The 14,890-nt window shown below is 59.2% G+C and overlaps 3 protein-coding genes across 4 annotated transcripts; 1 reads left to right on the top strand and 2 right to left on the bottom strand.

Annotated features, from left to right (window-relative positions):
* The first annotated feature begins 881 nt into the window (after positions 1–881).
* PCYOX1 (prenylcysteine oxidase 1) lies at positions 882–5,990 on the top strand. The gene is made up of 6 exons (XM_082298227.1): positions 882–973; positions 1,746–1,952; positions 2,578–2,752; positions 3,094–3,305; positions 3,387–3,539; positions 3,956–5,990. Exons 1-6 carry the CDS (start codon positions 886–888, stop codon positions 4,612–4,614), a joined length of 1,494 nt encoding a protein of 497 aa, XP_082154353.1. The 5' UTR covers positions 882–885; the 3' UTR covers positions 4,615–5,990.
* Positions 5,991–6,157: 167 nt separating this feature from the next.
* SNRPG (small nuclear ribonucleoprotein polypeptide G) lies at positions 6,158–10,482 on the bottom strand. Of its 2 annotated transcripts, none has more exons than XM_082298350.1 (4): positions 10,379–10,482; positions 8,376–8,401; positions 7,697–7,821; positions 6,158–6,321 (listed from the first exon to the last, which is right to left on the bottom strand). In XM_082298350.1, exons 2-4 carry the CDS (start codon positions 8,392–8,394, stop codon positions 6,271–6,273), a joined length of 195 nt encoding a protein of 64 aa, XP_082154476.1. In that variant the 5' UTR covers positions 8,395–8,401; positions 10,379–10,482; the 3' UTR covers positions 6,158–6,270. The 2 variants fall into 2 exon arrangements, with proteins under 2 accessions (XP_082154476.1, XP_082154475.1); XM_082298349.1 differs by lacking the exon at positions 10,379–10,482 and adding an exon at positions 8,661–8,733 and having other exon boundaries at positions 8,376–8,398.
* FAM136A (family with sequence similarity 136 member A) lies at positions 10,409–12,900 on the bottom strand (the record flags this gene model as incomplete). The annotated part of the gene is made up of 3 exons (XM_082298346.1): positions 12,762–12,900; positions 11,247–11,387; positions 10,409–10,597 (listed from the first exon to the last, which is right to left on the bottom strand). Exons 1-3 carry the CDS (start codon positions 12,846–12,848, stop codon positions 10,409–10,411), a joined length of 417 nt encoding a protein of 138 aa, XP_082154472.1. The 5' UTR covers positions 12,849–12,900.
* Positions 12,901–14,890: the final 1,990 nt, after the last annotated feature.

Below are 14,890 nucleotides of genomic sequence, written 5' to 3'. Positions count from 1 at the left end.
ACTGGGAATGGGGGCAGCAGGGCTGGGAAATAGAAATAAAGGGAGTTAGAATAAATGAGTTAAAGGAGTTAAAATAGAGGAGTGTAAAGTGAAGGAGTGTAAAATTACAGGATTATAAATGAAAGAATTGAAAGTAAAGTCGGGGTGAAAAGGGACGTGTGGGCATTGGGAACGGGGCACTGGGGTGGGGAAATGAAAATAAAGTTTATAAAATACAGGAACTAGAAGAAAAGAAGCTAAAATAAAGTAATTAAAAATAAATGAATTAAAATTAATTAATTAAAGGAATTAGAAATGAGAGAATCAAAAGTGAAGGGTTTAAAAGCAGGGTGAAAAGATTCATGTGGGCACCAGGAATAGAGGCCTTGCGGGGGGGGAATAAAAATAAAAAAGTTAAAATAAGGTAACTAAAAATAAAGGAGTTTAAAACAAAAGGGTTGAGGCTAAACGAATTTGAAACGAAGGAGTTAAAAGAATTAGAAGTAAAGGGATTAAAAGTAAAGGGATTAAAAGCAGGGTGAGAAAGTACATGTGGGCACCGAGAAAGGGGGTGCCTTCCACAGGGGCGCGGAAATTAAAATAAAGGAGTTAAAGTGAAGAAGGTAAATCAAAGGAAGTAAAAGAAAGGGATTTGAAAAAAAAATCAAAGGGAAGTAAAATAAAGAACTTTGGAATTCAGGACGGAAGGATTCAAAGGGACGCAAAACCTTCTGCGCCGCCCGGGAATCGAACCCGGGTCGCAAGAATGGGAATCTTGCATGATACCACTACACCAGCGGCGCGGATGGCGGAGGCGCTCCCCGTGTCCCTGATGTGCCCGCCGCCCGCAGCCTGCCCGGGCAGCTCTCCCGGCCCGCCCATCGCCCTGTGCCCTTGGCAGGCGCCATGCCGGGCCTCCGCCGGCTCCTGCTGCTGCTCCTCGCCGCGCTCAGCCCGCCCGCCCTGAGCCTCCGCGATGGCCCCGCCAGGATCGGTGCGGCGCGGGAGAGAGGGGTTAAGGACGTGGGGTGTGAGGGGAGGCGTGAGGGGCACGGGGTGAGAGGAGGGGAGCTGGGGGGGTTGTGTGAGGGAGGGCGGGTGTCAGGGAGGGGGTGGGGGGCGAGAGGGGGACTCTGTGAGGGGTCTGTGAAAGATCTGAGGGGGAGAGCTGAGGGGGGATCTCTTAAAGGGGTCTGGCGAGGGGGGTATGGCGGGGGGGGGTCCCTTGAAGGGATCTGGGGGGGAGACTGAGGGGATCTGTGAGGGGCGGGGGGTGCGAGGGAGATCCTTTGAGGGGATTCGTGAGGAAGGTGTGAGGAGAGAATAATTCAAGGGACTTTGAGGGGCTTCGTCATGGGAGGCCCGTGAGGGGATCTATGAGGGGCAGGGAGTGTGAGGGGGTGTCCCTCGAGGGATCTGAAGTGGGGGGACCCGTGAGGGGTCTGAGAGGGTCGGGGGTGTGAGGGCGATCCTTTGAGGGGATCTGTGAGGAAGGTGCGATGAAGGGACCCCTCAAGGTCCCTGGAGGTCAGGGGGGGCCCATGAGGGGATCTGTGAGGGGCCGGGGATACGAAAGGGGATCTCTTGAGGAGATCGGGCTGGGGGGACCATGAGGGATCTTTGAGGGGGCGGGGGGGTCCCTTGAGGGGATCTGTCGTGCAGGGATCTGTGAGGGGTGGGGGGTGTGAAGTGGGGGGTCCCGTGGGTGGATCCGTGAGGATCGGGGCCCGTGGGGGTGGGAAGGTGACCGGGCCCGCTTCTCCCAGCCGTGGTGGGGGGCGGCATCGGCGGCTCGGCCGCCGCGTATTTCCTTCGGCAGAAGTTCGGCCGCAGCGTGCAGCTGCACGTGCTGGAGAAGGCGGTGGTGGGCGGCCGGCTGAACACGCTGGACGTGGAGGGGGCCACCTACGAGGCGGGGGGGTCCGTGATCCACCCCCTCAACCTGCACATGAAGCACTTTGTCAAGGAGCTGGGTGAGCAGGGACCCCCCACACTGGTGTCCCCCAACCCCAAAGTTATCCTTCTGTCCCAAAATTATCCCCCTGGGGTGCTCTGGGGCCCACTCTGCTGGGGGATATCCCTTGAAAGAACAAGGCTTGGTAGCCCCTTATCCATCCCCAGTAGGCCTCATATCCTTCTCCAGTAGTCTCACTTCTTCCCCAGTAACCCCCATATCCTTCCCCAATAGCCCCCCTTCTTCTCCCAATATTCCCCCCATCTACTTCCCTAGTAATCACCTTTCTCCAAAATCCCTCCCCCACAGGCCACATTCCTTTCCCAGGTAGCCCCCCATCACCTCCCCCATGCTCCCTGTGCTATCCCAGCCCCACTCCAGGCAAAGGAAACCTACATCCCAATGGGAATGGTCCCCCCTCTCCCCACAGGTGACCCACTAAGGCCATCATAAAGGTCCAAAAGTCACCTCCAATCATTCCCTGGCTCCTGGTCAAGGGCTAATTCCACTTTCCATGCCTTGGGACTCCAGTCTTCAATCACTCACCCTTATCAGCACGAAGCCAGGATGTCTCAGGAAGTTAAAATTGAGTTGGAATAGCTCTGCCTTTCCCTGAATTACCTTTTTCCATCCTTTTCCCAAAGGCCTCTCGGTTGCCTCAGCCCAGGGCAGCCTCGCTGGTGTTTACAACGGGGAGGAATTTGTGTTTGAGGAGAGCAGCTGGTCCTTCATCAACCTCCTCAAGCTGCTCTGGCACTACGGTCTCAACCCCCTGCGCATGTCCATGTGGGTGGAAGACATCCTGGACAAGTTCATGAGGTGGGTTGGGGTCCTGAGGGGGAAAAAGTGGGAAAGGCCCTTAAAAACACCTCATTCCATGGCCAGGGACACCTTCCACTATCCCAGCTTGCTCCAAGCCCTGTCCAGCCTGGCCTTGGACACTTCCAGGGATGGGACAGCCCCAGCTTCTCTGGGAAAACTGTGCCAGGACCTCACCATCCTCACAAAACTCCCCAATATCCAACCTAAACCTCCCCTCTTTGTCCTGTCCCTCCAGGCCCTTACCCTGCAACTCCCACAAAGCCACGCCATGAGATCCCCCGCAGCTTCCAGGGCCCCAGAGCTCATTAACAGAGACAATTTCTTGTGTGCAATTAAAGGATCTACCGATACCAGATGCACGACTACGCCTTCAGCAGCAACGAGCGCCTGCTCCACGCCCTGGGAGGCAACGACTTCACCCAGCTGCTCAACCAGACCATCGACGAGGCCATGCAGAAAGCGGGCTTCTCCCAGAAATTCATCAACGAGGTCGTTTGTCCGGCCATGAGGGTGAATTACGGGCAAGGGGTCACCATCAATGGCTTTGTAGGTGAGTGTTTTGGGATTTATCCCCCTAATTTTCCAGTTTTTCCAGTGTTTCCTTGCTCTGACAGTGGTGGTTTCCTCGCAGGTGCTGTGTCCCTGGCTGGGGTGCAGTCAGGCCTTTGGTCTGTGAAAGGGGGGAACAAACTCGTGTGCTCCGGCCTCATCTACTCCTCCAAGGCCGAGGTTATCCCGGGAACAGTCGTGTCCATAGAGCCGAAAATCAGACACAGGCCTGGCGGTGAGTGGGGCTGGAATTCCCTTCAGTGGGGAGGGGAACCGTGATGCTGGAGATCAACCTCGGCCCCTTAGGGTTCCAAAATGAAAATTCCTCCCTGTGAGGGTGGGGAGGGGCTGGGATGGATTTCCCAGAGAAGCTGTGACTGCCCCTGGATCCCTGGAAGTGCCCAAGGCCGGGCTGGATGGGGCTTGGAGAAGCCTGGGGACAGCGGGAGGTGTCCCTGCCCATGGCAGGGGTGGCATTGGATGGGATTTAACATCCCTTCCAATCCAAGCCATTCCAGGATTCCATGAAAAGAGGGCTCAGAATGCAGCTGTACAAGTCTATGAACCCAAACGCGGTGGCATTTTGAAATGCCAGGGACAGTCGGGATTCCCTCCCACCCCGGAGCAGGATAACCGAGCTGTTCTCCACAGGGGACCCGGTGAAGCTGTACCAGGTCACCTACAACACCTCCTCGGGGCTGACAGGGGACACCTACGACATCGTCATCATCGCGGCCCCGCTCGGCCGCAGGATGGCCAACATCACCTTCCGCAACTTCGACCCTCCCATCCCAGAATTCCCAAATCCCTACCACCAGACCGTCACCACCTTGGTGCACGGGCGCTTGAACGCCTCTTTCTTTGGCTACCGGGACCCCCAGGCCTTTCACTTCGGGGCCATTTTCACCACGGACAACCCCAAACTGTTCATCAACAGCCTGGGTGTGGTTTCCCCCGTGGGGGACACCGGCGCAGGCGGGAAGCTGCCCTTACAGTCGGCCGTCTGGAAGGTGTTTTCCAAGGAGGTGCTCACCAAGGAGCAGCTCAGTTTGCTCTTCTCCTCGTACGACTCGGTGAAGGTGAAGCCGTGGTTGGCGTATCCCCAGTACAGGCCTCCCGAGAAGTGCCCTCCCATCATCCTGCACGAGCAGCTGTACTACCTGAACGGGCTGGAGCGCGCGGCCAGCGCCATGGAGATGAGCGCCATCGCCGCCCGCAACGCCGCCCTGCTCGCCTTCCACCGCTGGCACGGCCACAGCGCCAGCATCGACCAGGAGGACCTGCACGAGAAGCTCAAAACAGAGCTCTGAGACCCCTCCTGGGGCTTAATTAACACTAATGAACTCTGTGCTTTGCCCCTCTGAGGAGGTGTTCTGTAGGATTGTGGGATCCTTAAGGTTGGAAGACCTTCAAGATGGTCAAGACCTTCAAGATCAAGACCTTCAAGACCATCAAGATGCCGTAATTAACACCAATGAACTCCATACCATCTCCATACTTTGCCCCTCCAAGGAGGTGTTTCATAGGATCATGGGATCCTTAAGGTTGGAAGATCTTCAAGACCATCAAGATCTTGAAGAACATCAAGACAATCAAGACCTTCAAGATCAAGACCTTCAAGATCATCAAGATTCCGTAATTAACGCTAACAAACTCCATACTTCACCTCTCCAAGGAGATGTTTCATAGGATCATGGGATCCTTAAGGTTGGAAGATCTTCAAGGTCATCAAGACCTTCAAGAACATCAAGACCTTCAGGATCCTCAAGACCTTCAAGATGCCATAATTAACATTAATGAACTCTGTGCTTTGCTCCTCCAAGGAGGTGTTTCATAGGATCATGGGATCCTTAAGGTTGGATCTTCAAGATCTTGATCTTCAAGACCATCAAGACCTTCAGGATCTTCAAGATCTTCAAGATGCCATAATTAACATTAATGATCTCTGTGCTTTGCCCCTCCAAGGAGGTGTTTTGTAGGATCATGGGATCCTTAAGGTTGGAAGACCTTCAAGATCTTCAAGACCTTCAAGACCATCAAGACCTTCAAGATCATCAAGACCTTCAAGTCCAACCATCAACCCAACCACGTTCACCGTTAACGATGTCCTCAAGTGCCGCGTCCGTGCGTTGTTCGGACACTTCCAGAGATGGTGACTCCACCACTGACCTAGGCTGGACAACCCTTCCATGACAGAATTATTCCCTGTATCTCATCTTGACCTCCCCTGGTGCCACTTGGAAGCCGTTTGCCCAACTCAGGAGGGAGCAGGACAGCAGTGAAGCGTTCCCAAGTAAGCCAGGACATTTTCCTCAAGCAAATTCCTGAGTTTTCCTCAAAACCCTCCATTCATCCCTGTCTGAGATTGGGGAATTGGTTAAAAGTGCCCTATTGACCCCAAAAGTGCCCTGCAGCTGGGGATCACTGTGAAGCCATGCCCATCCCATGCCCTCTCCAGCTGGGAATAGCAACTCCCTGCCTGTCCCTCCCTCTGCCCCAACTTTTCCAAAGGGTCTGCCAAGGAATTACTCCTCAGGGTGGAAATGGGGGCTTTGTTTGCTTCCCAAACTTCACTGTAGCCTAAGGATGGGGGGGAATGGAGCGCTGGGAGCTGCCAAAATGGGTGGGAAAGAGGAAAAACCACGGGTATCTGTCGCTGGGTAGAGGTGTGAAGGAGTTAATAAAGAATTTAATGACCTGAGTGCTTTTTAAGGAGAAAACCACCAAAACTAGCAGAAATTTAACACCCACTTCAATAAATTCAGCCCCCTCAAAGTTTTCCCAGGAGTTTTCCCAGGATTGGGAGCGGAATTAACGCCCAGCTGCCAAAAACTGATGCAAGAAAGGCTTGAATTAGGTCAACCATTACAAAATTTAATTAACAACAAAATAATTGTACACTTGTGGGCGGCGTCTTGGACGAGGGAACGGAACCGGTGGGTTGGGATTTGAGGTTCTCCAGGGTTTTATACTCGTTCCAAAGCTTCCAGCATGATGATGCTGTTCCCTCGGATCACCTGGAAGGGGCAAGTTGAGAGTTGTTACCTCCCATCTCAGGGTTCCTTCCTTCCCGTTTATTTCCCCAAAGCACCGATCCTTGGGAAACTGGCTGGAATTCCCCCACAAGGATGAAAATGGGCTGATTTTAACCCGAAATCCCCAAGGATTACAGAATCCCAGAATCCTTGAGTGTGGAAAAGCCCTCGGGATCATCGAGTCCAACCTTGTCCCCAGCCCAGAGCCCTGAGTGCCACCTCCAGGAGTTCCTGGGACACCTCCAGGGATGGGCACTCCAAACCTCCCTGGGCAATTCCAAGGCCTGAGCACCCTTTCCATGGGGAAATTCCCGCTGCTGTCCACCCTGAGCCTCCCCTGGCCCAGCCTGAGGCCGTTCCCTCTCCTCCTGTCCCTGTTCCCTGGGAGCAGAGCCCGACCCCCCCGGCTGCCCCCTCCTGTCAGGGACTTGTGCAGAGCCACAAGGTCCCCCCTGATCCCCCTTTTCTCCAGCCTGAGCCCCTTTCCCAGCTCCCTCAGCCTCTCCTGGGGCTCCAGCCCCTTCTCCAGACGATCCACGTCCCTCCCACCACGGTGCCATCTGTAAATTCACAGAAGGCGCCCTTGATCCCCTCGCCCAAATCATTGATGAAGATACTACACAGGACTGGATCCAATCCTGATCCTCGGGGACATCACTGATGCCTGCTCCCAGCTGGATTTGGCCCCATTCCCACCAATCCTTGGGTCCGTCCATCCATCCATCCATCCATCCACCCATCCCTCTGTCCATCCATCCGTCCGTCCGTCCATCCATCCATCCCTGTGTCCATCCACCCATCATCCATCCCTGTGTCCATCCATCCATCCCTGTGTCCGTCCATCCATCCATCATCCATCCATCCCCGTGTCCATCCATCCATCCATCATCCATCCATCCCTGTGTCTGTCCATCCATCCATCATCCATCCCTCTATCCATCCATCTATCCCTGTGTCTGTCCATCCATGTGTCCGTCCGTCCATCCATCCATCATCCATCCATCCATCCCTGTGTCCACCCATCCATCCATCCATCATCCATCCACCCATCCATGTCCGTCCATCCATCCATCCATCCATCCCTCCCTCCATCCCTGTGTCCATCCATCCATCCATCCATCTCTCCCTCCCTTCCTCCATCCATCCATCCATCCATCCCTGTGTCTATCCCTCCCTCCCTCCACGCCTCCATCCAGGTGTTTCCAGCCAAGCTTTCACCTCTCTGGGAAGGAGAAGCACCCAAAGCTCTGCTGAAGTCCCCGCTGACACATCCCAAACCTGTCCCTCACCAAACTTCCCGCTCATCCCGCCCACACCGGCCCCACCAGTGGCTCCCAGTGCTCCCAGTAGTGCTCACCACCATGCCGATGTTGTTCTGCTGCCCGCCGGGCGCCATCTCCACGCACTCGTCGATGACCAGGTTCATGAAGGGGTCGAAGCCCCGCAGGATGCCCTGGACGTGCCGGCCGCCGTTCAGCTTCACTGCGGGAAACCCGGGCTGTTAGGGGTGGCAATTCCCAAAACGGGACCGTTTCCCCCCAAAACTGCAGCGTGGAAGGAGCGGGACCCGCGGGGAGGGGGAATGGAAAGGATTAAGCACAGCCCATGGATGGGGTAAGGAAAGGGGGCAAAGAGCGAAGTTTTGTATTATAGTTAAATTAACGAACTATGGTTTAAATGAATGGATTGTTTTAATTAATTATTTTCATTTTAATTAACGGCTTGTGAGGCCTGAAGTCAGTCAGGACCTGCTCCAGGCGGGCTGTTCTGAGCACCAGCCTCAGCAGCCGGGACCCCTCCCTGGGCACCGTGAGGGGAGCCCGGGGGTCCCCAAAACCGGGCGGGGGGCTCAGGAGGAGTCCCCAACAGCGGGGGCCGTGAGGGGGAAGCGCGGCTGGGGAGGATCCCCCAAACCGGGCGTTGCAGGGGGGCGCGGGGCGGGTCCCCAACAGCGGGGGCCGTGAGGGGGCTCAGGGCGGGCGGGGGTCACCGGGCACCGCGAGGGGGATCGGGGCGGGATCAGCTCCAGAACTCACACGACAGCTTCTTGTCCATGAACCTGCAACGAAATGGCACCAGGTCAGCACCGGCGGGAAGGGGGGACGGGGCCAGAGACCCCCAACCCGTCACCCCCTCATGACACCGGGGCGAGCCCCTCGTTCCCCCCCCGCCGCCGCCATGACACCGGGCCCGCGGTGCACGCCGGGACACCGGCAGGCGGCGGATCGCGCCGTTTCGGTTCCCGCTCCCCGCCACACCCTCCCCAGCTCCCCTCGCCTCCCGGCCCGGCCCCGGCCCCGGCCCGACGCCCCCAGACCCACTTTTTCAGCTCGGGCGGGTGCGCTTTGCTCATGGCGCCCACAGCCCCCGGCCCGTCTCTGCCGCGCGCCGCGCTCTGACGTCAGCGCGCCCTGCGTCTCCCCGCGCCGGCCAACGGCAGCCAATGATGGCCCGCGGGGCGCTACCGCATTCACCCGAGTAGCGGGCGCAGCGGAGGGGAATGTAGCGGGGTGCTAAGAGGGCGGAGCAGGGGGCGGGGGGGGAGTGCGCGGCTACACGGGGATGTACAGCGACATGGCGGCCGTGGTGTGCGGTGCGAGTGAGCACGTGTGCGTGTGAGCACGTGTTGTGCGTGAGTGTGAGCGCGTGTGCGTGAGTGTGAGCACGTGTGTGTCTGTCTGTGCATGTGTGTCCGTGTGTCCGTACGTGTGCGTGAGTGTGAGCGCGTGTGTGTCTGTCTGTGCATGTGTGTCCGTGTGTCCGTACGTGTGCGTGAGTGTGAGCACGTGTGTGTCTGTGCATGTGTGTCCGTGTGTCCGTACGTGTGCGTGAGTGTGAGCACGTGTGCGTCTGTCTGTGCATGTGTGTCCGTGTGTCCGTACGTGTGCGTGAGTGTGAGCACGTGTGTGTCTGTCTGTGCATGTGTGTCCGTGTGTCCGTACGTGTGCGTGAGTGTGAGCACGTGTGTGTCTGTCTGTGCATGTGTGTCCGTGTGTCCGTACGTGTGCGTGAGTGTGAGCACGTGTGTGTCTGTGCATGTGTGTCCGTGTGTCCGTACGTGTGCGTGAGTGTGAGCACGTGTGTGTCTGTCTGTGCATGTGTGTCCGTGTGTCCGTACGTGTGCGTGAGTGTGAGCACGTGTGTGTCTGTCTGTGCATGTGTGTCCGTGTGTCCGTACGTGTGCGTGAGTGTGAGCACGTGTGTGTCTGTCTGTGCATGTGTGTCCGTGTGTCCGTACGTGTGCGTGCGTGTGAGCACGTGTGTGTCTGTCTGTGCATGTGTGTCCGTGTGTCCGTACGTGTGCGTGCGTGTGAGCGCGTGTGTGTCTGTCTGTGCATGTGTGTCCGTGTGTCCGCGTGTATCCACGTGTCCGTCTGTGTGTCCGTACGTGTCCGTGTGTGTGTAGGTGTGCACGGCCTGGGGACCGCGTGCCCGCCCTGCACACGCGCAGGGTCACCGCATGCATTGCACACACACAGGGGCTGCCCCTGTCCCTTGCACACGCCCGGGGACAGCCCAAGCCTTGCACAGCACACAACCTGTGTCACCCCACACCTGTGTCACCCCACACCTTAACCCCACACCTGCACCACCCCACACCTGAACCCCACACCTGCGTCACCCCACACCTGAACCCCACACCTGAACCCCACACCTGCGCCACCCCACACCTGCGTCACCCCACACCTGCGTCACCCCACACCTGCGTCACCCCACACCTTAACCCCACACCTGCACCACCTCACACCTGAACCCCACACCTGCGCCACCCCACACCTGCGTCACCCCACACCTGCGCCACCCCACACCTGCGCCCCACAGGGGCTCCCCCCGCTGTGCCCCCATCTCCCCCAGTGCTCCCCATCACCTGCAGCGTCCCCTCATCACCAACCCCATCCTCCCTCCAGTGCCCCCCATCACCCCCTTAGAGCTCCCCATCACCCCCCATCACCCTCCCAGTGCCCCCCATCACCCCCCATCACCCTCCCAGTGTCCCCCATCCCCCGCGGTCGGTGGCAGGTGCCCCTCGCCTTTCCTGAGCGCGCGGGTGCCCGGGGGTGCCACGCTGTCACTGCTCGATGGCGGCCAGCCCGTCCCGCATCTTCTTGGCCATGGCGGGCACGAGGCGCAGGTGCTGGTCCCCGCAGGTGGCCAGGCACGCGTCCAGCTGGCCCCGCACGCGCGGCTCCGAGCCCCCCGACTCCAGCGCGTCCTTGGCCTGGTCCGAGCACTGCAGCGAGCAGCGGCTCAGCCGGTCCTGGGGACAGCAGGGTCAGCGGGGGGACAGCGGGGTCAGTGGGGTCAGTGGGGGGACAGCGGGGTCAGTGGGGTCATCGGAGGGACAGCGGGGTCAGTGGGGTCAGCAGGGGACAGTGGGGTCAGCAGGGGACAGCGGGGGGACTGGAGGGGCAGTGGGGTCAGTGGGGAGACTCGGGGGTCAGTGGGGAGACTGGGGGGCTAAGCGGGGTCAGCGGGGCACAGCAGGGGGACTGGGGGGTCAGCGGGGTCAGCAGGGGGACAGCAGGGTCAGTGGGGGGACTGGGGGGTCAGGGATGCACTGGGGGGGGTCAGGGGAGGGACTGGGGGTGGGGGGCACAAGGGGTGCGTGTGGGGGGCACAGGGGATGCACTGGGGGGCACAAGGGGCGTCTGTGGGGGGCACAGGGGGTATTTCGGGGGCACAGGGGATGGATTGGGGGGCACAGGGGATGCACTGGGGGGCACAGGGGGTATTTCGGGGGCACAGGGGATGCACTGGGGGGCACAGGGGATGCACTGGGGGGCACAGGATGCTGGGGGGCCCACAGGGAACGCACCGGGGTGGGGGGGTGCACAGAACGTGCAGTGGGAATTGCAGAGATTTGGGGCATTCCGGGTTTTCCTGGGGGTCCCGCTGCCCATCCTCACCTGGAAGTGCTCGAGCTCGGCGGTGACGATGGCCTGGGCGCGTGCCAGGGGCGCGTGGCAGCGCTCGATGCAGCGCTGCACCTCCTGCATCGAGGCCGCCGCGTCCTCGCAGCACCGCGCGCTGCACCGGAACATCGTCCCCTGGGGGGGCACCGGGGTCACACCGCGGGCACCCGGGGGTCACCTCGGGCACAGGGGTCACACGGGCACCCGGGGGTCACACCAGGGGCACACTGGGGGCACCAGGGGCACACCGGGGACACCACGGGCACGAGGGTCACACCGGCACCCGGGGGACACCGGGGGCACACTGGGGAACACCAGGGCACCCGGGGGCACTGGGGCACCCTGGGGGCACTGGGGTCACACCAGGGTCACACTGGCAGCTGGGGGACACCGGAGCACCCTGGGGACACCGGGGGCACACTGGGGTCACACGGGCACCCAGGGAACACTGGGGCACCCAGGGGACACCACGGTTAATGGGGGGTGCCCTGGGCACGTGGCGGTTGATGGGGACACCCTGGGGACACCGGGGGTCAGTGGGGGACACCCTGGGGACCTCGGGGTCAGTGGGGGACACCCAGGGTCAGTGGGGGACAGAGCGGGGGACACCCTGGGGGATTACTGGGAATAGGGGACACCCTCGGGACACCCTGGGGGATTACTGGGAACAGGGGACACCCTGGGGACACCAAGGGGTCAGTGGGGGACACCCTGGGGGATTAATGGGAACAGGGGACACCCTGGGCACACCGGGGGGCACCCGGGGGACCTGGCGGGGAGGGAGGGTCAGCCTGGGGGGACACGGGGGGGGTGTCAGTGAGGGCACCCTCAGGGCCATGGTGGGACGGGGGGGGTCATCTGGGGGACATGGGGGGCAAGGGGTCAGTGGGGGGCACCCGGGAGGAGCTGGGTGTGCCCAAAGCATGGGGGGCACGGGGCGTGTTGGGGACACCGGGAATGTTGGTCCCAGTGAATTGGGGGGGGGGTCCCAGTGAACTGGGGGGGCTCAGGATTGTTTTTGGGGGGGTCTCAATGAATTGGGGGACTCAGAGTTGTTCTTGGGGGGTCCCAGTGAATTGGGGGGGGGGGCTCAGGGTTGTTCTGGGGGGTCCCAGTGAAATGGGGGGGGCTCAGGGTTGTTCTGGGAGGGGGGTCCCAGTGACTTGGGGGGGGTCTCAGTGAATTGGGGGGGGGGTTCCCAGTGAATTGGGGGGGGGCTCAGGGTTGTTCTGGGGGGTGCCAGTGAATTGGGGGGGGGTTCCCAGTGAACCGGGGGGGGCTCAGGGTTGTTCTGGGGGGAGGTCCCAGGGTTGTTCTGGGGGGGCGTCCCAGTGAATTGGGGGGAGTCCCAGTGACTTGGGGGGGTGGTCCCAGTGAATTGGGGGGTCCCAGGGCCGGTCCCGTCGCTGCCCAGGGCACACACGTGTGTGGTGCTGGTGGTGGGGGGGTTGGGGGGGGTCGCAGCCGCAGCCCCGGACGCCCCCAGCCCCCTCCCCGCGGTGCCGGTACCTGCATGGCGCGGATCCGCTCCCGCTCCAGCGCCTGCACCGCGCTCTCCACCGCGGCCTGGACCCGGCCCTGCGCCGCCTCCGCCATCGGCCCGCTGCGTGCCCTGGGCCGGCCCTAAACCCGCCCTAAAACTGCCCCGAACCGCCCTAAATCCGCCCTAAACCCGCCCTAAACCCGCCCTAAATCCGCCCTAAAACCCCGCCCTAAAACTGCCCCGAACCGCCCTAAACCCCGCCCTAAACCCGCCCTAAAACTGCCCCGAACCGTCCCTAACCGCCCTAAACCCGCCCCAAAACCCGCCCCCAAACCGCCCTAGAACCGTCCCGAACCGCCCCAAACCGCCCTAAAACCCGCCCCAAACCTCGCCCCGAACCCGCCCTAAAACCGCCCCAAAACCGCCCCAAACCGCCCCAAATCCGCCCCGAACCGCCCCAAAACCGCCCCGAACCGCCCTAAACCCGCCCCGAACCGCCCCAAACCCGCCCCGAACCGCCCCAAACCCGCCCCAAAACCGCCGCGAACCGCCCTAAACCCGCCCCGAACCCCGCCCTAAAATCGCCCCAAACCCGCCCCGAACCGCCCCAAAACCCGCCCCAAAGCTCACGGGACCCGCCCTAAAACCCGCCTGGAACCGCCCTAAAACCCGCCCTAAAGCCGCCGTAAACCCGCCCCGAACCGCCCTAAACCCGCCCTAAAACCCGCCCCAAACCTGAGGGGAACCGCCCCCAAACCGCTGGGCAACCCAAAAGCGCCGGGGAGCGCCCCAAACCTGAGGGGAATCGTCCCAAAACCGCCGGGAACCGCCCCAAAATCTGCGAGAACGGCCCCGAAGCCTCTGAGAAACCCAAAAGCGCCCCGAACCGCCCCAAAACTGCCGGGAACCGCCCCAAAACTGCCGGGAATTGTCCCAGAACTGCTGGAAAACCCAAAAGCGCCCCGACCCCACCTGGAACTGCCCCAAAAGTGCCCCAAACCTGCTGGAAATCACCCGAAACCCGCCCCAAAACTGCCGGGAATCGCCCCAAAACTGCCGGGAATTGTCCTAAAACTGCCGGGAATCGCCCCAAAACTGCCGGGAATTGCCCCAAAACTGCCGGGAATCGCCCTAAAAGTGCTCCAAAGCCGCCCCGAATTCCGCCGGGAATTGTCCCAAACCTGCTAAACCCCAAACTGGGGCATTGGGGCTTCAAAATTTGGGATGAAAATGTGGGGAAATGGGGCTGAGTTCGTCACTGGGGCATCAGGGATCGAAAATTTGGGATGAAGTTATGGGAAAATGGGGCTGGTCCCAAAACTGGGTTATCAGGGATTGAGAATTTGGGATGAAATCATGGAAAAATGGGGCTGAATCCATTACTGGGGCACTGGGGCTTCAAAATTTGGGATGAAATCATGGGAAATTGGGGCTGAATCCATCATTGGGGCATCAGGGATGGAAAATTTGGGATGAAATCATGGGAAAATGGGGCTGATCCCAAAATTGGGGCATCAGGGATTGAAAATTTGGGATGAAATCATGGGGAATTGGGGCTGAGTCCATCATTGTGGCATCAGGACTTCAAAATTTGGGATGAAATCAAGAGAAAATGGGGCTGAGTCCATCATTGGGGCATCAGGGATGGAAAATTTGGGATGAAAATACGGGAAAATGGGGCTGAATCCATTATTGGAGCACTGGGGCTTCAAAATCTGGGATGAAATAATGGAAAAATGGGGCTAAGTCCATTATTGGGGCATCAGTACTTCAAAATTTGGGATGAAATCATGGGAAAATGGGGCTTGGCCATCCCTGGGGATATTCCCCCGACTCCCACCTGTGGGATCCATCATCTCCTTCCCAAATATCCCCCCCAAAAAAGCCCCAAACCACAAATTTCCTGAAAAACATTTGCCTTTTATATCCCTTAAACACCTCAAATCCAGGTTTTTTAGGACAGGGGATAAAAACAAACAAAGCCCCGAGACCAGGCGATGACAAGAACATATTTATAGGAATCAAAATTAATTTAAACCACGCAAAATAAATTAAAACATTAAATATTAACTTTCAGTGCAACATATACAGAAGACATGAGAGTAACCATGACTTTAAAAAAAAAACCAACAACAAACCCCAAAAAACAGCCCCA

This window comes from Coloeus monedula, assembly GCF_965178545.1.
Source record: "Coloeus monedula genome assembly, chromosome: 28".
In the NCBI taxonomy this organism is placed as follows: domain Eukaryota; kingdom Metazoa; phylum Chordata; class Aves; order Passeriformes; family Corvidae; genus Coloeus; species Coloeus monedula.
The sequence above is the reverse complement of the archived record's forward strand: the minus strand, read 5'-3'. Positions and strand labels throughout refer to the sequence as shown.